Below are 25077 nucleotides of genomic sequence, written 5' to 3' on the forward strand. Positions count from 1 at the left end.
AATCATACTAACATTTCCAACTCAAAGATAATTAATACTAATTTGGGAGGGCTGGGCACAGTGGCCCACATCTGTAATCCCAGCACTTTGGGAGGCCGAGGCAGGCAGATGACAAGGTCAGGAGTTCAAGACCAGCCTGGCCAATATGGCGAAACCCTGTCTCTACTAAAAATACAAAAATTAGCCGGGCGTGGTGGCGCATGCCTGTAGTCCCAGCTACTAGAGAGGCTGAGGCAGAAAAATCGCTTGAACCCAGGAGGTAGAGGTTGCAGTGAGCCAAGATCGTGCCACTGACTCCAGTCTGAGTAACAGAGCGAGACTCTGTCTCAAAAAAAAAAAACTATACACACACACACACACACACACACACACACTAATTTGGGACTACATAAGAAAGCCGCATTTAAGGAATTCATGAACTCTTCATTTACTCTATTACTTGATGTAGAGGGATTCTTTTGCTAGAATGTAGAACTTGGAAGGCATGGCTTTTCTTTTTTTTTTTTTTTTTTTTTGAGACGGAGTCTTGCTCTGTCGCGCAGGCTGGAGTACAGTGGCACAATCTCCTCGGCTCACTGCAAGCTCCACCTCCCGGGTTCACGCCATTCTCCTGCCTCAGCTTCCCAAGTAGCTGGGACTACAGGCGCCCACCACCACACCCGGCTATTTTTTTTGTATTTTTAGTAGAGACAGGGTTTCACCGTGTTAGCCAGGATGGTCTCCATCTCCTGACCTCGTGATCCGCCCGCCTCAGCCTCCCAAAGTGCTGGGATTACAGGCATGAGCCACCGTGCCCAGCCAGGCACGGCTTTTCTTTTTGTTGGCTGGGGCAGACAGTCTCACTCATCGTCCAGAATGGAATGCAGTGGCGCAATCTTGGCTTACTGCAAACTGCCTCCTGGGTTCAAGTGATTCTCATGTCTCAGCCTCTCAAGTAGCTGGGATTACAGGCGTGGGCCACCACACTGGCTTAATTTTTGTATTTTTATTATTTTTTGAGACGGAGTTTCGCTCTTGTTGCCTAGGCTGGAGTACAATGGCAGGATTTTGGCTCACTGCAACCTCTGCCTCCCAGGTTCAAGTGATTCTCCTGCCTCAGCCTCCCAAGTAGCTGGGATTACAGGCACCTGCCACCATACCCAGCTAAATTTTGTATTTTTAGTCAAGACGAAGCTTCACCATGTTGGCCAGGCTGGTCTTGAACTCCTGACCTCAGGTGATCCGCACACCTCAGCCTCCCAAAGTGCCGGGATTACAGGTGTGAGCCACCATGCCCAGCCAAATTTTTGTATTTTTAGTAGAGATGGGGTTTCACAATGTTGGCCAGGCTGATCTCGAACTCCTGACCTCAGGTGACCAGCCCATCTCAGCCTCCCAAAGTGCTGGGATTACAGGCATGAGCTACTATGCCCAGCTTTATTTTATTTTATTTTATTTTATTTTGAGACTGAGTCTTGCTCTATAGCACTGGCTGGAGTGCAGTGGTGCGATCTCAGCTCACTGCCACCTTCGTCTCCTGGGTTCAAGTGATTCTCCTGCCTCAGCCACGCCCAGCTAATTTTTGTATTTTTTTGTTTGTTTGAGACGGAGTTTAATACTTGTTGCCCAGGCTGGAGTGAAATGGCACAATCTCAGTTCACTATAACCTCCGTCTCCAGAGTTCAAGCGATTCTCCTGCCTCAGCCTCCCAAGAAGCTGGGATACAGGCATGTGCCAGCTAACTTTGTGTATTTATTTATTTATTTATTTAATTTTTTTGAGACAGAGTTTCACTCTTGTCGCCCAGGCTGGAGTGCAACAGTACGATCTCGGTTCACTGCAAACTCTGCCTCCCGGGTTGAAGCGATTCTCCTGCCTCAGCCTCCTGAGTAGCTGGGATTATAGGCGCCTGCCACCACGCCCATCTAATTTTTGTATTTTTAGTAGAGATGGGGTTTCACGATGTTGGCCAGGCTAGTCTCAAACTCCTGACCTCAGGTGATCCACCGCCTCAGCCTCCCAAAGTGTTGGGATTACAGGTGTGAGCCACCGCACCTGGCCAAATTTTTATTTTTAGTAGAGACAGGATTTCACCATGTTGGCCAGGCTGATCTCAAACTCCCGACCTCAAGTGATCCACTCGCCTTGGCCTCCCAAAGTGGTGGGATTACAGGCCACCTCGCCCAGCGTGAAAAAGGTGTCCTTTAAATGAAGGTCTGAAGAATGTGAGTGAGCAAACAACAAAGATAATTTTGGTGAGATACAGAAGCAAGAGTCTGATTAGATTCTTACCACTGAGTTTAAAAGGAAAAAAAAAAAAGTCTGATTAGAATAGGCTTAAGAGGCCAGGCATTCAAGGCCAGCCTGGCAAACATGGCAAAACCTTGTCTCTACTAAAAACACAAAAATTAGCCAGGCATGGTGGCGCACACCTGTAATCCCAGCTACTCAGAGGCTGAGGTACAGGAATCGCTTGAACCTGGGAGGTGGAGGTAGCAGTGAGCTGAGATCACACCACTGCACTCCAGCCTGGGTGACACAGCCAGACTCAGTCTCAGAATAGAAGTAGAACAACTAGAAACAACAAATACAAACAGCTACTTCACGCGGTTTTGTTTTAAAGGTATGGAGAGAAAAAGGTTGGAGAGACAACAACAGTCAAAAAAAAGTTCATTTTTTAAGAAATAGAACAAACGATATGTTTCTTTGCTGAAAGAATTGAGTTAAAAGATAAAAGATTATGCAGGAGAGGAGCTAACAGCTAAAAGGATGAAGGGATGGGATCTAGCACAGGTGGATACCGTAAACTCAAGGTAAGTGAAGAATATATATGGTGATGGGATTCTGGAAATTCTCTTCTGTTTTCCTATTTCCTTGGTTAAATAGAGAACCAGATCATCTGCTAAGGATGAGGAAGGAGGTATAGGAGGTTTTGAGAAGGGGAAGGTATGAAAGACTTATCTAGGAGAACAGAAGAGTGAAAAAAGCATGGAGCATGTGGCTCACACCTGTAATCCCAACACTGGGAGGCCAAGACAAGAGGATAGTTTGAAACCAGGAGTTTGAGACCAGCCTGGGCAACAAAGGGAGACCTTGTCTTTACAAAAAATAAATTAGCTGGGCATGGTGGTGCACACTTGTTGTCCCAGCTACTTGGGAGGTTGAGGCAGGAGGATCCCCTAAGCCCAAGATTTCAAGGCTGCAGTAACCTATGATTGTACCAATGCACTCTAGCCCAGCCTGGGCAATAGAAGGAGACACTGTCTTTCTTATTTATTTGTTTATTTATTTAGAGTCTTGCTCTTGTCACCCAGGCTGGAGTGCAATGGCAAAATCTCAGCTCACTGTAACCTCCGCTTCCCAGGTTCAAGCAATTCTCCTGCCTCAGCCTCCTGAGTAGCTGGGATTACAGGCACCTGCCACCACACCCAGCCAATTTTTAGTATTTTTAGTAAAGACAGGGTTTCACCATCTTGGCCAGTCTGCTCTCAAACTCCTGGCCTCAGGTGATCCACTCACCTCAGCCTCCCAAAGTGCTGGGATTACAGGCGTGAGCCACCATGCCTGGCCTAAAATTTATTTTAAAAGGCCAGGCGCAGTGACTTACGCTGGGAGGCCAAGGCAGGCAGATTACTTGAGGCCAGGAGTTCAAGACCCGCCTGGCCAACATGGTGAAACCTCGTTTCTACTAAAATACAAAAATTAGGCTAAAGCATGAGAATCATTTGAACTCAAGAGGTGGAGGTTGCAGTGAGCCAAGATTGTGCCACTGTACTCTAGCCTGGGCAACAAGGCAAGACTCTGTCTCAAAAAAATTTATTAAAAAAAAAGCATGAGAACATAGCATGATTGCTGGTATCAAGAGCCTACTAGAAGTTAATAATCATGAACTGAAAGTAAGATCAGTCAATAAGGCTATCTATTTTCCTCCAATCAGGTTCAGCTATTATTGGTACAGGCACGAAGTGGAGAATTGAACTTAACAAAGTCGGTTTAGCAAAGCAAATAAAAAGGGAAAAGTAAGGCCAGGTGTGGTGGCTCACACCTGTAAAACCAGCACTTTGGAAGGCCAAGCTAAGTGGATTGCTTGAGCTCAGGAATTCAAGACCAGCCTAGGCAACATGGCGAAACCCTGTCTCCACTAAAAATACAAAAATTAGCCACGCATGGTAGCGTGCACCTGTGGTCCCAGCTACTCAGGAGGCTGAGGCAGGAGGATCACTGGAGCCTAGGAAGTTGAGGCTGCAATGAGCCGTGATCATGCCACTGCACTCTAACATGGGTACAGAGTGAGATCCTGTTTCAAAAAAAAAAATTAAAAATTTTAAAAAAGGGAAAAGCAAATTGAGGGTATGTGCCAGGGAGTGATTATAATCACTGACTCAGGAATTTAAGGTTAGTAAAGAAGAAGTGGGGAATAGCAAAAAGACGGCAGAATCAACAAGTTATCCAGGTCTCAGTAGGACAGCAAAGGAGCTGAGAAGACAGCAGGCAGTGATTGCAGAATGGGACCACTCACTGAAATGACAGAGTTGCAATGCTTGTCATACCAGAGTATGACCATTGGGAATGAGTGGCTGAAGTAGGGTGGACAACTGGAGGACAAGATCCTTGGAGGAGAGGAGGTCAAAGAATGGAAGGCCAGACATTGGAAGAATCATCTATATGTGGAAATAAGAAGGAACAACCTGGGGATTGTTAGATGACTAAAACAAGGAGAAGCAGTGGCTGGTAAAATATAATAATGTTAAGTTTAATTTTAATTTTTTTTTGAGATAGAATCTCACTCTGTCACTCAGGCTGGAGTACAGTGGAACGATCACAGCTTACAGCAGCATTGACCTCCCAGGCTCAAGCAATCTTCTTAACTCAGCCTCCTGAATAGCTAGGACTACATGTGTGCACCATCACGCCCAGCTATTTTTTTTTAATTTTTTGAGAGATGGGGTCTCACTGTGTTGCCCCAGCTGGTCTCAAACTCCTAGGCTCAAGCAATCCTCGCACCTCAGTCTCCCAAAGTGCTGGGATTACAGGTGTGAGCCATGATGGCCAGCCATAATGCGAAGTTTTAAGAAGCTTTCAGGGAGAAGGGAGAGAGAATGCTCTGGAAGCAGACAAGAGAATCAATAGAGACATTCACCCATTTCCTGTCAGTGTTACAAGGAAGGTAGAAGAGGACAGAGCCACTGTTTGAGAAGCCTACAGGGCAAGCCAAGCTTCAGCTACAGCTGGAAAGTGAAAGCTGCACTGAGAGAACAGGGTGAGAATTTGGTGGATTTAGCTGAAGACTAACCAAGAGTTCCAGAGGGTGCAAGAAAGAATCTTAGAGATAGCAAGGGTGGTACTTAGGATCCATGCTACCTATGGGTATATGCTCACCTCACCTATTGCAAATTACTTAACCTCTGCTTTGTTCCCAGTTTCCTTGTCTGTAAATTGGGGATAATCATGGTATGGACCTCACTCAAAGTGTTATTTTGAAGATTATATTCAACAATACAAGGAAGGCATTTAGAAAGTCCTTAAAACTGTGCACCTAGCACACAGTCTGCACTTAAAAAATGTTATGTATTATTATAGGATACTTTCTCTCCTGTATCATCCTATTGAATTATTTGAAAAATCTTTTATTTTCATTTAACATTTCAATGATATGAAAAGGTTTTAAATCCTAAGATTATAAAATCTAAGGAGGAGGGATAATACCATTTACTTGTCTGAGTCTTCTACAAGGTTCAAGATTTGAACAACAATGGCAGAGGGCCAAATAAACTAACACCAACTGTGACCTCAGGAGGAGGTATCACTATAGTCTCCATCTCCCAGACCTATCCTACAGATGTCAAGGGATTTAACTAATCTTTCAGAGGAAAAAAAGGTGCAGGGCAGACATGAACAAAAATGGAAGATAATAGCTCATGGGTATCAAACTAACCTTAATCCCTATTCTCAGGATATTGACTCTCATAACATATTCTTCAACCTCCTTTCAACAGATTTTTATGTAGAATGATAAACGCTTTCTGAAAACATAAATGAGCCGATTTTCTCAAAGACAAGGATTGAGGGATAGAAAAGAAATTCCTAGCCCTATAATAGGCCAGATGACAATTTCAAATCAAGAAACCTTCCTAAAACAAGGAAATATGAAAGAACATACCACTTGCCTAGCAATTTTAAAACACATTAACATTCCACTGTACTCCCAAATAAATTCCAGAGTTATCAAAAAAAACACTTTAAGAAAAACTTTCATAAAATATATTTACCAGCTCTATGAAAAAAAGGGGAGCCTTCTCAGGAACAATCATTGTTTTTTTTTTTAAAAAGATGATGTGCATATTCAATAAATATTTACTGAGTGCCTATGTGTCCAGCAGTGTTTGAGGTTATCAGTCATATATTAACATCTCTAACTCAATTAAAAAAATAGCATAACCACCTAGGGAAATTTTGCATTAAAAATTTCAAAAGGTCAAAAACTTGGATAGAAAGTTTACCCAAACTTATTTTTAAAATAATATGGACTATACCAGATAAAAGGGCAAAATATTACCAAACTAGTACCATATAAGAAAATACAAATAGATTTCTCATATTTGGAAAGCATTCTTTTTTTTTTTTTTGAGACAGAGTCTCACTCTGTTGCCAAGGCTGGAGTGCAGTGGCATGATCTTGGCTCACTGAAACCTCCACCTCCTGGGTTCAAGTGATTCTCTGCCTCTGGGACTACAGGGGCGCGCTACTGCGCCTGGCTAATTTTTTCGTACTTTTAGTAGAGACGGGGTTTCACCATGTTAGCCAGACTGGTCTCAAACTCCTCACCTCGTGATCCGCCCGCCAAGACCTCCCAAAGTGCTGGGATTATGAGTGTGAGCCACTGCGCCTGGACAGCATTCATTTTTTTAACAACCAAAAGAAATGCCATATAAAATGATGTGAAGTACTATTTTACATTTAAATTCCATATTATTAAGATAATGGTGGAAAAGAGGCAGGTACAGGGTGCCTTTCTCCCAGCAGCCTAATCTGTGGACTCTCTCTAGAAAACAAGACAGAAAAAGCCAAGGCAATGCTCAGTCTCTGACCAGAGAATGCCACTTCCAGCACCAAAACTGAGGAAATAATTCAAGTGGCTCAAAAAGGTATATGTAAGAGTTAATGGCAGCATAAGCCAGAATACCAGAAAAAGGAATATGAAAAATCATTTTTTAAGCTGTAATTATAAACATGAAAAAACAGTAATGACATAAACGCAAAGAGACAAACTGTACCAATTATAGTATAAAATACGTACATACATACTCAGAACTTAAAATAAAAACAGAATAAAGAAACCATAGGTAATTTTACTTTCAGATAATGTTCTGTGATGGGAGCTTATCTTTTTATTCAAAATATGTTTTTTCAATATATTCCTATCTTAAAATAACATTTTAATAGTATGTTATGAAATAGAACACATACCTGATACTCGTCTATTAAATCTGCTAGGAACTGGAACTGCAAAATAAAGAAGCAACATTTAGTCATTATTATGTCACCAGGCCGCATTTTTATCCTCCCTTTTTGCAAAAGTCTTTTACTATAGACCTAAGCCCCTCAAAACCAAGCAGTGGGTCAGTTCATAGTCTTCCACACTCAATCACAAATAGTTGTTCAATGTGATAATATTAAGACAATATAGGAAATACAGTATTTCTTTGAAAACAAACTATACCTTCAATATATTCAACCTGGCAATTTTATTTCTGCTCACATCTATATTCCATCTAATTTGTATCATTCCAATTGAATAAGAAGTCTACCAAATTTATTGATAATGTTATGATATAAAGTAGTGAAATTTTCTTTTTTTCTTTTTTTTTTTTTTTTTGAGACGGAGTCTCGCTCTGTAGCCCAGGCTGGAATGCAGTGGCGCAATCTCGGCTCACTGCAAGCTCCGCCTCCCACGTTCACGCCATTCTCCTGCCTCAGCCTCCGGCGTAGCTGGGACTAGAGGCGCCCGCCACCATGCCCGGCTATATTTTTGTATTTTTTAAGAGATGGGTTTTTTTGTTTTGTTTTGTTTTGAGATGGAGTCTCGCTCTGTCACCCAGGCTGGAGTGCAGTGGTGACATCTCGGCTTACTGCAAGCTCCGCCTCCCGGCTTCACGCCATTCTCCTGCCTCAGCCTCCCGAGTAGCTGGGACTACAGGCACCCGCCACCACACCCAGCTAATGTTTTGTATTTTTAGTAGAGACGGGGTTTCACCGTGTTAGCCAGGATGGTCTCGATTTCCTGACCTCGTGATCCACCCACCTTGGCCTCCCAAAGTGCTGGGATTACAGGCGTGAGCCACCGCGCCTGGCCTGTATTTTTTTAGAGATGGAGTTTCACCATGTTGGCCAGGCTGGTCTTGAACTCCTGACAGGTGATCCGCCTGCCTCAGCCTCCCAAAGTGCTGGGATTACAGGCGTGAGCCACCGTGCCTGGCCTGTTAATTTTTGTATTTTTAGTAGAGACAGGGTTTTGCCACATTGGCCAGACTGGTCATGAACTCCTGACCTCAAGTGATCCACCCACCTTGGCCTCCCAAAGTGCTGGGATTACAGGTGTGAGCTACCGCGCCTGGCCAAGCAGAACCATTTTGAAATGTTCCCTGTGAGTGGATCAGCAGCGGACATAGCACTTCTGTTACAATATAAAGTACCTGGAGAAAAGGAGTCATTGCAAATTAGATTGTATAAAGATCACTTTGGCTATAGTTGATAGACAAAGGTAGTGGCTTAGGTTAGATGTGTGGCTTATGAACAGAAGAAAAACAAATAGATTCCAGAGATGAGAAAAAATCTATATAGTTTAGGCCAAGTACGGTGGCTTACAATTGTAATCCCAGCACTCTGGGAGGCCGAGGCGGCTGGATCATTTGAGGTCAGAAGTTCGAGACTAGCCTGGCAAACATGGTGAAACCCTGTCTCTACTAAAAATACAAAAAAAAATTAGCTGGGTGTGGTGGCGCACTCCTGTAATCCTAGCTACTCGGGAGTCTGAGGTAGGAGAATCACTTGAACTTGGGAGGCAGAGGTTGTGGTGAGCCAAGATTGCGCCACTGCACTCCAGCCTCGGTGACAGAGCAAGACTCCATCTCAAAAAAAAAAAAACAAAAAAAAAAAACTATATAGTTTAGTGACAGACTTAATGTGTCAGTGCTTGCTCTACAAATGCCAATCAAATGAAATTATATCTCTACCGCTATAAAAGACACAGTATTCAATATGGATCTCATTCAATCTATAAATAAGGGTGCTGTCATAAATTCTAAAATCATAAAATGTCAGGGTTACAGAGCATCTGTGAAGTCATCTGGTCTGGCCATGACAAGTAGGCTTCATCTCACATAGCAACTCTAGTTGAAGTCACAGATCCACCTGAGTCATTCTAGACTCCTTCCTTTCACTACTCACATCTACTTCATTAACAATTCCATCTGTTCTCGCTCCCACTTCATCTCTTAAATCAGTCTACCTACCTTGATCTCCACTATCATCCTAGTCTGAGGCACATCATTTCTTGCTTGGATGACTTGCAGTAGCCTCCAAACCTTTTTTCCCATTGCCAATCAATTCTCTTCACACTTATCAGAGTGATCTTAACATTGAGAAGGACAATTTGGCAGCCTTTGTCAAAATTTTAAATGTAAACTGCCTTTAACCCAGCAACAATTCCAGTTCTAGGAATATGTTCTAAACAAAACTCACATGTGGAGAGAAATAAATGTGTGTGTGTGTGTATATAGATGAATATATACATATATTTGTGTATACAATCATCCCTCAGTATCTATGGGGAATTGGTTCCGTAGACCCCCATGGATACCAAAATCTGAAGATACTCAAAAATATAAAATAGCACAGTATTTGCATATAACCTATGCATATCTTCCTGTGTACTTTAAATCATCTCTAGATTACTTATAATACCTACTAATATGCCTATACACTACTTCATTCCTGTGGATTTAATGTAGTACTTGACACAGCAAATTCAAGTTTTGCTTTTTGGAACTTTGTGGAATTTTTTTCCTGAAAGTATTTGCATGATGGCAACACTGCACTTCAGCCTGGGCAACAGAGTAAAACTGTCTCTTAAAAAAATGTTTTTTTAATTTTTAAAATTAAAAAAATAAAAATCCACAGATGTGGTACCCACGGATACAAAGGGCTGAAAGTAAATACATATATATGTATACGTGCATATGTACATACATGTGTATATGCAAACGCCATAATCATTACATTATCATATATAATATTCAAAAGGGAGAAACAAATTGCCTAGAAAAAGAAATTAAGGGAATATTGGTACAGTTATAGTACAAACCTCTATGTAGCCATTTAAATGAATGCAATGGGCCTATAAGAATTGACATGGGGCCGGGTGCAGTGGCTCATGCTTATAATCTCAGCATTTTGGGAGGCCAAGGCAGGAGGATCATTTGAGCTCAGGAGTTTGAGACCAGCCCGCACAACATAGAAAGACCCCATGTCTTTACAAAAAATTTAAAAATTAGCCAGGCGAGGTGGCATGCACTTGAGTCCCAGCTACTCAGGGGGCTGGAGTAGGGGATCCATTGAGCCCAGGAGGTCGAGGCTGTGATGAGCCATGATTGTACCACTGCACTTCAGCCTGGGCAACAGAGGGAGACTATCTCTTAATTTTAATTTTAAAAATTAAAAAAAATGGGGCAGGTGTAGTGGCTCATCTCTGTAATCCCAGTGCTTTGGGAGGCCAAGATGGAATGATCACCAGCCTGGGCAATATAATAAGACCTCGTCTCTACAAAAACAAACAAACAAATTAATTAGCCAGGCACAGTGGCTAATGCCTGTAGTCACAGCTACTTCAGATACTGAGGTGGGAGGATGGCTTGAGCCTGGGAGGTCAAGGTTGCAGTGAACTGCAATCATGCCACTGCACTCTAGCCTGGGTGACAGAGCAAAAGACCCTGTCTTCAGCCATAAAAAGGAATCATTACTGACATATGCGACTTGGATGAACCCCAAAAACATTTAAATAAAAGCAGCCAGACACAAAAAAATCACATATTGTATGATTCCTTTTATATGCAATATCCAGAATAGTTAACCCATAGAGCCAACTGATGGTTGCCAGGAGATGAAAGGAGGGGAGAATGAAAAGTGATTATTTATTGGGTACAGGTTGTTCTTCTGAGGGAATGAAAAGATTCTTCAACTAGAGAGCTGCAGTGGGTGCATAACATTGTGAATGCGCTAAATGCCACAAAATTATACACTTTAAAAGATTAATTATATGTTATCCGAATTTCACCTCAATTTAAAAAAAAGGCATTATGCAAAGTAAAAAGTAAGCCAGGCTCAAAAAAGACCACATATTGAATGATTCCATTTATGTAAAATTCCCAGAGAAGTTAAAACCAGAAAAACACAAAGTAGATGAGCGGTAGGCTGAGGCTGCAGGGGGAATGGGGAGTGACTGCAAATAGACACAAAAGAGGGAACTTTTGGGGGGTGAAAAATGTTCTCAAAGTGTGGTGATAGCTGTACAAGTCTGTAAGTTTACTAAAAATAAATTGTACACTTAAAATGGGTGAATTTCATGATATATAAATTATATCTCAATAAAGCTCTGAAAAAAAAAATTATTGAAAGTCCTTCACCATGAGTCATGTAAATTTTAAGTACAAGGAAAACAGGAAGGAAAAGAAACAAAGAGATGCAGAAATAAGCAGGAAAAAACTAGGACATTTTTCACCCATTTAGTAAATATTTACCATATGCTAGACATTGAGATTAGGGAGGGAGCAAAACAAACCATCTGTCCTCATGGAACTTATAATCTAATTGTGACTAACAATAAAAAAGCACATCCTATAACACAATGCAGCAATGACGCAGTAGGTTCTGAGGTGTAGTAACAGGAAGAAAATAATTTACCACATCCTTTATTCATTTGGTGTTACAGGCAACTTTGAGCAGAAAAAGCTTTTTTTTTTTTTTTTTTCGAGACTCTCACTCTGTCACCCAGGCTGGAGTGCAGTGGCACAATCTCGGCTCACTGCAAGCTCCACCTCCCAGGTTCACGCCATTCTCCTGCTTCAGCCTCCTGAGTAGCTGGGACTACAGGCGCCTGCCACCACGCCTGGCTAATTTTTTGTGTTTTTAGTAGAGACGGGGTTTCACCGTGTTAGCCAGGATGGTCTAAATCTCCTGACCTTGTGATCCGCCCGCTTTGGCCTCCCAAAGTGCTGGGATTACAAGGCGTGAGCCACTGCGCCCAGCCAGAAAAAACTTTTACTACTTTATTTGATACCTTATGTTCTAATTAAACTTGAAAAAATTTAGTTCTGAAATACACGTGGATTTTTTAAACTCTGAGAACTTTGTAAACACAACTGTGTTCTACAGACAGCAAAAGCTTCTCTAAACTTGTGTTAGTCACATGGTCAAATTAGACATAATGCTCCGTACATATTGAAGCACAAAGAACTAAAGATAAGAGGCAAATAATTCTGATTGGAAAAGAATAGGAGGTACCTCTTCTAGTTTCTGGATACAGAAGACAAAAGTCCATTTGCATAGAAATTTGGGCAAGAGAGCCTTAATTCTTCCTTTGGTATAATGAAGTTGTCAGCCGGGCATAGGGGCTCACACCTGTAATCCCAGCAAGAGGACTGCTGAGACCAAGAGTTCGAGACCAACCTGGGCAAGGTGGCAAGACCCTATCTCTACCAAAAAAAAAAAAAAAATTAGCTGGCAGGATGGTATGCACGTGTAGTCCTAGATACTTGGGAGGCTGAGGCAGGAGGATTGCTGGAATCCAGGAGTTCGAGGTTTCAGTGAGCTATGATCAAGCCACTGCATTACAGCCTGGGCTACAGAGTAAGATCCTGTCTCTTTAAAAAAAAGGCTGGACACGGTGGCTCACGCCTGTAATCCCAGCATTTTGGGAGGCCGAGGCGGCGGATCACGAGGTCAGGAGATTGAGATCATCCTGGCTAACACGGTGAAACCCTGTCTCTACTAAAAATACAAAAAATTAGCCAGGCGTGGTGGCATGCGCCTGTAGTCTTAGCTACTTGGGAGGCTGAGGCAGGAGAATCACTTGAACCCGGGAGGCGGAGGATGCAGTGAGCCGAGATTGTGCCACTGCACTCCAGCCTGGGCGACAGAGCGAGACTCCATCTCAAAAAAACAAAACAAAACAAAACAAAACAAAACAAAACAAAAACGCTAAAAGCTGTCTACTCTCTCCAGAAAATTTTATATAATTTAGGTAGCTGCTATGAGCCATGTTAAAGATCCTAAGTAAAGCCAGATAAGATAAAGGAGGAAAGTGGGGCCAGGTGTGGTGGCTCACACCTGTAATTCCAGTACTTTAGGAGGCCAAGGCAGGTGGATCACCTGAGGTCAGGAGTTCAAGACCAACCTGGCCAACATGGCGAAACCCCATCTCTACTAAAAATACAAAAATTAGGGCCAGGCGCAGTGTAATCCCAGCACTTTAAGAGGCCAAGGTGGGTGGGTCACGAGGTCAAGAGACGGAGACCATACTGGCCAACATGGTGAAACCCTGTCCCTACTAAAAATACAAATATTAGCTAGGCGTGGTGTCTCGCGCCTGTGGTCCCAGCTACTCAGGAGGCTGAGGCAGGAAAATCACTTGAACCCAGGAGGCACAGGTTGCAGTGAGCTGAGATAGCGCCACTGCACTCCAGCCTGGCGACAGAGCGAGAATCCGTCTCAAAAAGATTAAAAAAAAAAAAATTAGCCTGGCGTGGTGGCGAGCTCATGTAATCCCACCTACTCAGGAGGCTGAGGCAAGAGAATTGCTTGAACCACGGAGGTGGAGGTTTCAGTGAGCCAAGATTGTGCCGCTGCACTCCAGCCTGGGCAACAGAGTGAGACTCCATCTCAAAACAAAAAATAAATAAATAAATAAAGGAGGAAAGTTATTAACGTTAACAGAGAAGGGTCACTGAGTGGGATACTCAACTGACTTTAACAATCCTTTCTATCCACACAGAAAGTTAACAGGTTTTCAACATTTTAAGAAAAATATTTTTTGAATCTTGATCTAAGTTTGGCCATTTTGCTGATTTTAAACATTCTGTAATGCCTTGCTCCATTTGTATTTCCAGAAAGTTCCATGAGACTGACATGCACCAGAGTAGAAAATCATTGCTACAAATTGAAAACATATCATAGAATCAGAGGAGTTCAGAGTTTATTCAGCCTTGAAATTGGGGAAGCCCTCTAGCAACTTACAGCACAGCTCTAATAGGAAACAAGCAGATCATTTTTATTTTCTAATTTCAAGCTTTGTGCTTTATAAATATTTAGTTATTAATTTCAACAGATTTTTCAGGATATAAAGAAAATGGCTGCAGTTTCAATTTACCAGTTCTTTTTGTTTGTTTTGTTTTATTTTTGAGACAGAGTCTCGCTCTGTTGCCCAGGCTGGAATGCAATGGTGCAATCTCGGCTCAATGCAGCCTCCACCTCCCAGGTTCAAGTGATTCTCCCACTTCAGCCTCCCAAGTAGCTGGGAAACTACAGGTGCCCACCACCATGCCTGGCTAATTTTTGTATTTTCAGTAGAGACAGGGTTTCGCCATGTCAGCCAGGTTGGTCTTGAACTCCTGACCTCAGGTGATCTGCCTGCCTCGGCCTCCCAAAGTGCTGGAATTACACACGTTAGCCACTGCGCCCAGCCTTCAATTTACCAGTTCTAAAGCCCCTTGATATTCAAACAGTGCTGGCATGGTTTTGTTATGTACAAACATACATACACACACATACACATACATATAAAATATATGATATACATACATATTTTATATATTATATATATATGACTTAGCTCATACCTGACAAAGAATAAGTCAGCTTTATTATGCTTTAAAAAGGAAGCTGGACAGGCACGGTGGCTCACACCTGTAATCCCAGCAATTTGGGAGGCTGAGGCAGGCGGATCACGGGGTCAGGAGATTGAGACCATCCTAGCTAACAGGGTGAAACCCCATCTCTACTAAAAATACAAGAAATTAGCCAGGCGTGGTGGCGGGCGCCTGTCCCAGCTACTCGGGAGGCTGACGCAGGAGAATCGCTTGAACCTGGGAGGCGGAGGTCGCAGTAAGCCGAGATCGCGCCACTGCACTCCAGCCTGGGTGACAGAGCAAGACTCTGTCTCAGGGGAAAAAAAAAAAAAAGAAGAAAGAGGAGAAGAAGAATGAAAACAGGGCCAGGCGTGGTGGCTCACGCCTGTAATCCTAGCACTTTGGGAGGCCAAAGCAGGTGGATCACAAGGCCAGGAGTTTGAGACCAGCCTGACCAACATGGTGAAACCCCATCTCTACTAAAAATACAAAAATTAGCTGGGCGTGGTGGCACGCGCCTGTAATCCCAGCTACTCAGGAGGCTGAGGCAGGAGAATCGCTTGAACCCAGAAGGTGGTGGTTGCAGTGAGCCAAGATCACGCCATTGCACTGCAGCCTGGGTGACAGAGCGAGACTCCATCTCAAACCAAAAAAAAAAAAAAAAAAAGAAGCTAGAAGCTGGCTTTATTACTAATACTCCTCCAACCTTGCCTCCTATACCTCTCCCCTGTTCCCATCTGACCATCTAAAACCCTCCTTCTGCCCAGAAAAGGAATATTTTCACAGCCTGTGTGTGTACATCCACTGATACCCTCCTTCTCATTCTTCCAGGCAGTTCCTATATCCCTCCCCTAGAATCCTGTACATTTATAAGTGAAAACACCCTAGGCACATTGAAACTGGTTCATTGTCTGTCTAGAGTATAGACCATGAACTCTTAGAAGACTGGCATTTTGTCAGACTCATTTCTAAATCTCTAGCATCTAGCACAGTGCTCAGCACATGGCGGATTAAAATTTACTAACTGGGGCTGAGGCAGGCGGATCACAAGGTCAAGAGATAGAGACCATCCTGGCCAACATGGTGAAACCCCATCTCTACTAAAATACAAAAATTAGCCGGGCGTGGTGGCGTGTGACTGTAGTCCCAGCTACTCAGAAGGCTGAGGCAGGAGAATTGCTTGAACCTGGGAGGTGGGGGTTGCAGTGAGCCGAGATCGCACCACTGCACTCCAGCCTTGCGACAGAGCGAGACTCCATCTCAAAAAAAAGAAAAAATTTACTAACTGGGCATACAAATTATCCTATCCAAACTTCAGCCTGCAGATAGTCTCTCAACAGCAGTACAGTATGGAATCAAAGCAATGTTCACCTCACCTAAGCCCCTCTTTTTCCAGGGCAACCACAGAGCAAGTTTACCCACCCAATGCAAGTTTAAAAGGAGAGCTCCACTATAAACCCAAAATATTATGAGGTTCCTTCTTAAGTTTATAAGCTTAAACATTTAGCATTAAACCAATTAAGGAGACTGGGTACAGTGGCTCATGCCTGTAACCCCAGCACCTTAGGAGGCTGAGACAGGAGGATCACTTGAGCCCAGGAGTTCAAGACCAGCCTGGGCAACATAGCAAGATCTTATCTCTTTAAAAAAATAATAATAATAAGGTAATAGGCTGGGCGCGGTGGCTCACGCCTGTAATCCCAGCACTTTGGGAGGCTGAGGCAGGTGGATCACGAGATCAAGAGATTGAAACCATCCTGGCCAAGATGGTGAAACCCCGTCTCTACTAAAAATACAAAAATTAGTTGGGCATGGTGGCACATGCCTGTAGTCCCACCGATTCAGGAGGCTGAGGCAGGAGAATTGCTTGAATCCAGGAGGTGGAGGTTGTAGTGAGCCGAGATTGCGCCACCGTACTCCATCCTGGTGACACAGCAAGACTACGTCTCAAAAAATAAATAAATAAATAAAGAGGCCAGACGTGGTGGCTCACGCCTGTAATCCCAGCACTTTGGGAGGCCAAGGTGGGTGGATCACCTAAGGTCTGGAGTTCAAGACCAGCCTGGCCAACATGGTGAAACCCCATTTCTACCAAAAATACAAAAAATTAGCCGGGCATTTTGGCGGGCGCCTGTAATCCCAGCTGAGGCTGAGGCAGGAGAATTGCTTGAACCCGGCGGGTGGAGGTTGCAGTGAGCCAAGGTCGCACCATTGCGCTCCAGCCTGGGCAACAAGAACGAAACTCCATCTTAAAATAAATAAATAAATAAAATAATTAAATAAAAATAAAAAATAAGATAATAATAAAATAAACCAAGTAAGGACTGAGGGAGAAAAGAGACAGAAAAAACACTTCATATTTTAAAAACAAAAACAATGGAGACATCTTAAACAAGCAAAAAAAGCTTTGGTATGCTCTTTACAGCACAAGAGCTGTGAGCCCCAAATAAGAAATGACATATCAATTAAAAAAAAAAACAAACCTCCATTTTAAGATTTTTGTTTCTTTTGAAAGCATTAGCATGTAGAGTTGCTATGCCACTGAGAAAGTGGAAGATTCTTATTCCTCCAAACACATAAATCTTGCAATCTACAAGAGGGGAGAAATCCAGCAGAGGAGAGAAATTGTTTTCCATTCCCAAATGTGCTAATTAATTATACATAAATATTAACACTCTCTACAGCCAAAAGGTACCACCTAACAAACTCTGCTGTCTCAGCTGCCTTCTGCTCTGATGCAAAGTTGTAAAGAGGCAGATCAGATTTCTCTATCATTTACATGCCAGCCAGGCAGGTAGGCACTTCCAACCATACCCAAGGCATCCTGTTAAAAGCAAACATCAGCCTATTAAGAAACCAAAAGCCGAAGAGCTGCCCTGCCGAATTATTTGTACAAGAATTATCTGCTATATTTTCAAATAATCAAAACTATACCACTAATCTTTAGTCTGTCATTTTACAATATAAGCCATTCATTTTTAATATCTGACAACACTCTGGAGAACAAAGCAAGGGTAACAGTAATAAGATTTCACCACAAAAGACAGGTTTGCATTCTAGCTTCAGAACTTAAACCTGGCCAGGTGCAGTGGCTCACACCCATAATCTTTGGGAGGCCAAGGCAGGGAGGACTGCTTGAGCCCAGGAGTTCGAGACAAGTTTGGGCAACAGAGTGAGACCCTGTCTCTACAAAAAAAAAAATGTTTTAATTAGCCAGGCACAGTGGTGTGCACCTACAGTGCCAGCTACTTGGGAGGCTGAGGTGGGAGGACGGCTTGAGCCAGGGAGCTTGAGCTGTGATTACACCACTGCACTCCAACCTGGGTGACACAGCAAGACCCTGTCTCAAAAAAAAGAAAAGAGAACTTAAACTTCTCTGAGCCTCAGTATTCTCACAAATTCAATAAGGGTAGTACCACTTACCACAAATGACCTGAGGGCAGACTTAATGACCCTATGTATAGAAGTACTGAGACAGTAAAATGTTAGGGATATCATAGTTTTGTGGAGGGTTTGTTTGCTGGTTTTTCAAAATTATCTATCTTTAAAATACTGCAGTTTCACATTTTTTTTCACAGCTGCTATTTTGCCACATATACCCTGTTCAAACACTTTTTTTTTTTTTTTGAGACAGAGTTTCGCTCTTGTTGCCCAGGCTGGAGTGCAGTGGTGCGATCTCTGCTCACTGCAACCTCCCACTGCAACCTCCGCCTCCTGGGCTCAAGCGATTCTCCTGCCTTAGCCTCCCAAATAGCTGGGATTACAGGCGCCGACCACCACACCTGGCTAATTTTTGTATTTTTAGTAGAGACAGGATTTCACCATGTTGCCCAGGCTGGTTTCGAACTCCTGACTTCAGGTGATCCGCCAGCCTTGACCTCCCAAAGTGCTGGGATTACAGGCATGAGCCACAACACCCACCCTCAAACATTTTTTGTTAGTTACAATTTTTGAGTCCCACTACGTGCAAGTATTATGCCAACCATTTTAAATGCATCATCACATATATCCTTCACAACAACCCTATTACCATCCCATTTTGTAGCTGAGGAGACTGAGACTCAGAGAATTGTACCCAAGGTCACACAGCTAGGAAGTGGTCAAGCCAGAATCTGAGTCATCTAAATTTGACAACTGAGGAAAAGTAAAAGTGTGAATCAATAAAATACTTGTTTTACATTTTTTGAAATAAATTCCACCATTCCATTATTTAATTATGGATCCTTAGCAATATAATGTTTATTAGAATCCCCCCAGCTTTTTCCTGTGGAAGGATCATGTTGCCTGTTTGCTTACTGCTGCCCCTACCAGACAGATGATAAGCTCCTATAGTCAAGAGCACTTTTATCCTCCCCTGTCCCAGTGCTGACCAGAGTGGACATCTGCTGAAATAACACAGGAAGGCAGTGGGGAGGCTGAAGGCCACAACAGTGTTTAGCCATACCACTGTGTCAACCCACCTCCTGTGACACTACTCCAAACCCCTACCTTCTCCTAGTTAGGTAACCAGAGTTATCCTTTAGGAGTGGCCTCTCACAGATGTGAAGTCCTTGTGGGACTTCACTCCCAACTCCGCCTACCACTTCCAATTTGGTCATAGGATAGGGTGCATGATCCAAGCCAGGCAAATCAGTGTTCTTAAGCATGGTAACTTGCTTGGAACAAGCATAGAACATTCATGGTAACTTATTCCAAAAATGGAATATGACCCAACCCAAGCCATTCCTTCTCTGGAATATTCTAAACTGGGGATACAGAATAGCTCGCTCTTTAGTTTGGATCAGGAACTGCTTTAGGCACTGTGGAGCCAATGGAGTAGATCTACCGCAAGGGAATAAGAGGGTCATACATGCATTTTGGAAAGATTATTCTAATAATAGTATCACCAATGGAATAAGACACGGAGTGGGAAGACCAGTAATGGGCCTACTGTAATATTCCTGACAAAAAAATGAAGAAAGCTTGAATGGTAACGGGAACGGAGAAAAGGGAACACATTAGGAAACATTTGGAGATTGCCTTTTGTCTCACTGGAAATACTGTCCTAAAACAGAGAACCTGACTCCTTAATTCTCTTGCACATAGATGACTACTGTAAACACTTAATTCATATGATAAGTACTTACCAAGTACCTAGAAACCAGTAAGAATGAAGTAGTTATAAGCATAGATTCTGAGCCAGGCTGCTTGGGTTCAAATCCAGTCACCTCACTTACTAGCAGTGTGACCTTGAATAAGTTACTTAACCTCTGTGCCTCACTTTCCTCATCTATAAAACCAGGATAATAATAGCACCTACCTCATAGGGTTGCTGCTGTGCAGAAAAGGAAACCCTTGAACTGGCTGATAAAAGACAAGTAGCAGTTCAGCAGAGAAACAAGAAGGGGAGGACAGCATTCCAGGCAGAAGGGAAGGCATATGCAAAGGAAAAGAAATGTGAAAAAGTGAGCTTGACTCATGACCATTGTGCTCTCCAGACCCACATTCCCAATGTTGGCTAAATGCCAGCTAGAACTCCAACTCCATGAGTTGGACCTGAAATTCCATAGGTCCAGAATAGAACCAATAAACTTCACAGTTCCTGTTACTCCAGGCTCCCTATGTCAGGGGCAATGCCATGACCATCTCCAATCACACAGTTTTAATTACTCCCCCATTTACTCCTAAACACACAGACTGTAACAGTAGGACAAGGGTGGAATTAGTCCAGCGTAAGCCATGCCTCACAGAAAGAGAAAGAACGTCTCCCTAAGTATAGGATCTGACTGTGGCAAGATCAGAGCAAGGAGTGGTGGGGATTGTGGGTCAAGTCAGAGATGACACAGAGCACTACTTACCCAGGGGCAGAAACTTCAACTCTAGGAACACCAGCTATCCAGACCTAAAAGGATCATTCTCTGCTGTAAAGACCAGCTTTGCTTCATGCTCCCAGAACTAGGGAAATACCTCCTCCTACCCATCCCCACTCCCTTCCAGCTATTGCTATTTTTCCTGTTACAATTCTGTATTTTCCAATCAAAATTCTTACTGATAATCCAATTTCCCAAGAATTTTTAAATATGCAAGTTCCCTGGTTTTTAGAGATATGAGTTCTAGGATCAATAGAAATGATTACACAACCAATTACAGTTATCACACCAGACACTAGATATTTAGCATACATTATCTTTAAGTTTTACCATACCCTTGAAAGACAGTCAAGAACTCCCTTTTAGGAATGGAAACAGGGCCAGGCACAGTGGCTCACGCCTGTAATCCCAGCACTTTGGGAGGCCGAGGCGGGCGGATCGCGAGGTCAGGAGTTTGAGACCAGCCTGGCCAACATGGTGAAACCCTGTCTCTACTAAAAATACAAAAACTAGCCGGGCATGGTGGTGTGCACCTGTAGTCCCAGCTACTAGGGGACTGAGGCAGCAGAATCGCTTGAACCTGGGAGGTGGAGGTTGCAGTGAGCCGAGATTGCACTACTGCACTCCAGACTGGGCGACAGAGCAACACTCCATGTCAGAAAAAAAAAAAAAAAAAGAAGAATGAAAACAGGGCCAGGCGCAGTGTCTCACGCCTGTAATCCCAGCACTTTGGGAGGCCAAGGCGGGCAGATCACTTGACGTCAGTTCGAGACCAGCCTGGCCAACATGGCGAAACCCCATCTCTAATATAGCTGGACATGGTGGCGCATGCCTGTAATCCCAGCTACTCGGGAGGCTGCGGCAGGAGAATCCCTTGAACCAGGGAGGCAGAGGTTGCAGTGAGCCAAGATTGCACCATTGCACTCCAGCCTGGGTGACGGGGCAAGATTCTGTCTCAAAAAAAAAAAAACAAAACATGGAGTTTCCCAGCATCCAGCCTGGCACTGCCTCAGACCAGTTCTTCACACAGCTTGCATGGGGTATAAATATGGTGATGTTCCTTCCCTTTATAAAGCTGTTTAATGTGTCCCTGGCCTGTAGAAGCATCTCCTAAACTTCCATGGCCACAGAACCATTTCAAATTGATAGAACACCAGCTAGCACTCACAATATCTACTGAATTGAATCTATATGCTTAGATTAGAGCAAAGAGAAGGAAAAAATGGCCTCGGTAACTGATGCCAAAAGAAAAAAATTATACTCTAATAAAATAAAAAGCAAATTAGCAAAATTAAGCCATTTTCATTTTCCTAAGAACACAATTTCACATATTCTGTAGTTAAAACACAAGACACATGTCACAGACTAGTAATCAAATGAAAATAACAAATCAGGCTAGTTAGTACATCTGAATCATGCAACAATATGCAGATCCCAAGTCAAATGTGTTCATGATGCCCCAGGATGTTGGTTTTTTTTTTTTCTTTGAGACAAGATCTCGTTCTGTTGCCCAGGCTGGAGTGTGGTGGTGCAATCATGGCCTTGACTGGATGTGGGGCCGTTATCAATATTGTTTAAAAGCTCCCAAGGCTGAAAACCACCGCTATAGGGGAAGGGAAGAATTGAGTGGAGGCTACAAGGGTAGAAGCCAGTCTTCTCTGAATATACCTTGTTTTATAAATTTGGCTTTGGAATCACAAATATTTTAAACAATTATGAAATTAAATTAGAAAAAGCAATCCCTAAAGCATAAAGCAAACGTACTGCATACCGAATTGGAAAGAGAATCACACAAAGGACTATTTTAAGTGACTTTTTTTTTTTTTTTAACATAGAGACAAGGTCTCACCATGTTGTCCAGGCTGGTCTTGAACTCCTGGGCTCAAAGCAATTGCCCGCCTCAGCCTCCTGAAGTGCTAGGATTACAGGTGTAAGCCACTGTGCCTGGCCCTTCAAGTGACTTTAACTGGAAATCCTAATAGGGTATATTCTAAAGATAAGAACTCAAGAAAATCTGCAGTTTTTTCAGAAATCATACTTGGGACTGGTGTCTAAAGGGGGGGGGGGGGCGCTGTCTTACGGGTTGAGCCCTCAACCTGTGAGATCTGTTGCTGTCTCCAGGAAGACAGTCAGAAATAAATGTGAGAATACCCAGCTGGTGTCTGCTGCTTGGTGTGTGGAGGAAAAAAAAAACACATATTTGGTCACAGAAGTCTTCCATGTTGATGTCTGTTGTGGTATGGTGAGAGGAGAAGAAAAATACGGTTGGAGAGTTTTTTCTAATCACAAGTCTAAAACCAAAAATGTAATAAGACTTGAACATCTTCCAGCCTGGGCAACATAGGGAGACTCCACCTCTACAAAAAAAATTTTTTTTAATTAGCTGGGTATGGTGGCACACGTCTGTGGTCCCAGCTACTGGGGAGGCCGAGGTGGGAGGATTGCTTGAACCTGGGAGGTCGAGGCTGCTGCAAGCCATGATCACACCACTGCACTCCAGCCTGGGCAACAGAGAAATACCCTGTCTCCAAAAAAAAAAAAAAAAAAAAGAAAAAAAATCTTCTACCAGAAATCAAGGACACTACGGAAGTCTACTAGGACCGTAGCAAAAGGAAATCAGGAGGAAATTTGAAGAGGTTACCACTACAAAAAGACAGGATAATATGAACATCAAATAAGAACAAGGGCCAGGGCCGGGTATGGTGGCTCACGCCTGTAATCCCAGCACTTTGGGAGGCTAAGGCAGGTGGATCACTTGAAGTCAGGAATTCAAGACCAGCCTGGCCAACATGGAGAAACCCTGTCTCTATTAAAAATACAAAAATTAGCCAGGCGTGGTGGCAGGCGCCTGTAATCACAGCTACTCGGGAGGTTGAGGCAGGAGAATCGCTTGAACCTGGGGGAAGGAGGTTGCAGTGAGCTGAGATCACGCCATCACACTCCAGCCTGGACGACAAGAGCAAAACTCCGTCTAAAAAAATATATACAAAAATTAGCTGGGCATGGTGGCACATGCCTATAATCCTAGCTACTTGGGGAATCACTTAAGCCCAGGAGGCAGAGGTTGCAGTGAGCTGAGTTCATGCCACTGTACTCCAGCCTGGGTAACAGAGCGAGACTCTGTCTCCAAAAAAAAAAGGGAGAAGGGTAAAGGTTGAAAAAACTACCTATCCAGGTACCATGTTCATTACTTGGGTGATAAGATCATTCATATCCCAAACCTCAGGTGACATGAAATTTACACATGTAACAAACCTGTACATTCCAAAATCATAAGAAAGAAAGAAAGAAAGAAAGAAAGAAAGAAAGAAAGAAAGAAAGAAAGAAAGAAAGAACCCTGCACACGTACCTCCTGAACCTAAAATAAAAGTTGAATAAGAATGGCTATGAGGACAAGCATGATGGCTCACGCCCATGTAATCCTAACACTTTGGGAGGGCGAGGCGGGAGGATCACTCGAGGTCAGGAGTTTGAGACCAGCCTGGCCAACATGTGAAACCCTGTCTCTACTAAAAACACAAAAATTAGTCAGGCATCATGGCACACACCTGTAATCCCAGGTACTCGGGAGGCTGAGGTAGGAGAATCGCTTGAACCCGGGAGGTGGAGGTTGCAGTGAGCCGAGATCGTACCACTGCACTACAGCCTGGGCGACAGAGTGAAATTCCGTCTCAAAAAAGAAAAAGAAAAAAAAGGCAATGAACTCAAACATATCAAATATGGTTAAGTTCTTGAATTTATACTGATTTTCTTTTCTTTTTTTTTTTTTTTTTTTTGGAGACGGAGTTTCACTCTTGTTGCCCAGGCTGGAGTGCAATGGCGCAATCTCGGCTCACCGCAACCTCTGCCTCCCAAGTTCAAGCGATGCCTCCTGCCTCAGCCTCCCAAGTAGCTGGGATTACAGGCATACATCGCCACACCCAACTAATTTGGGTTTCTCCATGTTGGTCAGGCTGGTCTCAAACTCCCAACCTTAGGAGCCTGCCCACCTTGGCCTCCCAAAGTGGTGGGATTAGAGGCATGAGGCCACCACACCCGGCCTGATTTTCTTTTTCTAAGAAACAGTCTTGCTAGGTTGCTCAGGCTGGAGTGCAGTGGCTATTCACAGACAGGATCCACATGTCTACTGCATCACACTAAAGACTCTTAAGGAGTAGGGATGGAGACTTTCCTGCTACCTTTTGTTGAGTACAGACCCTGGCATACATAGACATTAAACGTAAATGATTAGCTGGGATTGGTGGCATGCGCCTGTAATCCCAGCTACCTGGGAGGCTGAGGCACAAGAATTGCTTGAACCTGGGAGGCAAAGGTTGCAGTGAGCCAAGATTGCGCCACTGTGCTCCAGC

General features: G+C 43.3%; 1 protein-coding gene across 3 annotated transcripts in view; it reads right to left on the bottom strand.

The window, feature by feature from the left end:
* The window catches only part of PRKAR2A (protein kinase cAMP-dependent type II regulatory subunit alpha), a 104952-nt gene that overhangs the window by 56507 nt on the left and 23368 nt on the right, over positions 1 to 25077 (bottom strand). For all 3 annotated transcript variants that reach the window (XM_055382432.2, XM_019024446.4, XM_019024445.4), the window contains exon 2: positions 7447 to 7482. In XM_055382432.2, coding sequence (XP_055238407.2) covers positions 7447 to 7482 — 36 coding nt within the window. The remainder of the gene's footprint in view (positions 1 to 7446; positions 7483 to 25077) is intronic.

Source organism: Gorilla gorilla, chromosome 2, assembly GCF_029281585.2.
Source record: "Gorilla gorilla gorilla isolate KB3781 chromosome 2, NHGRI_mGorGor1-v2.1_pri, whole genome shotgun sequence".
In the NCBI taxonomy this organism is placed as follows: domain Eukaryota; kingdom Metazoa; phylum Chordata; class Mammalia; order Primates; family Hominidae; genus Gorilla; species Gorilla gorilla.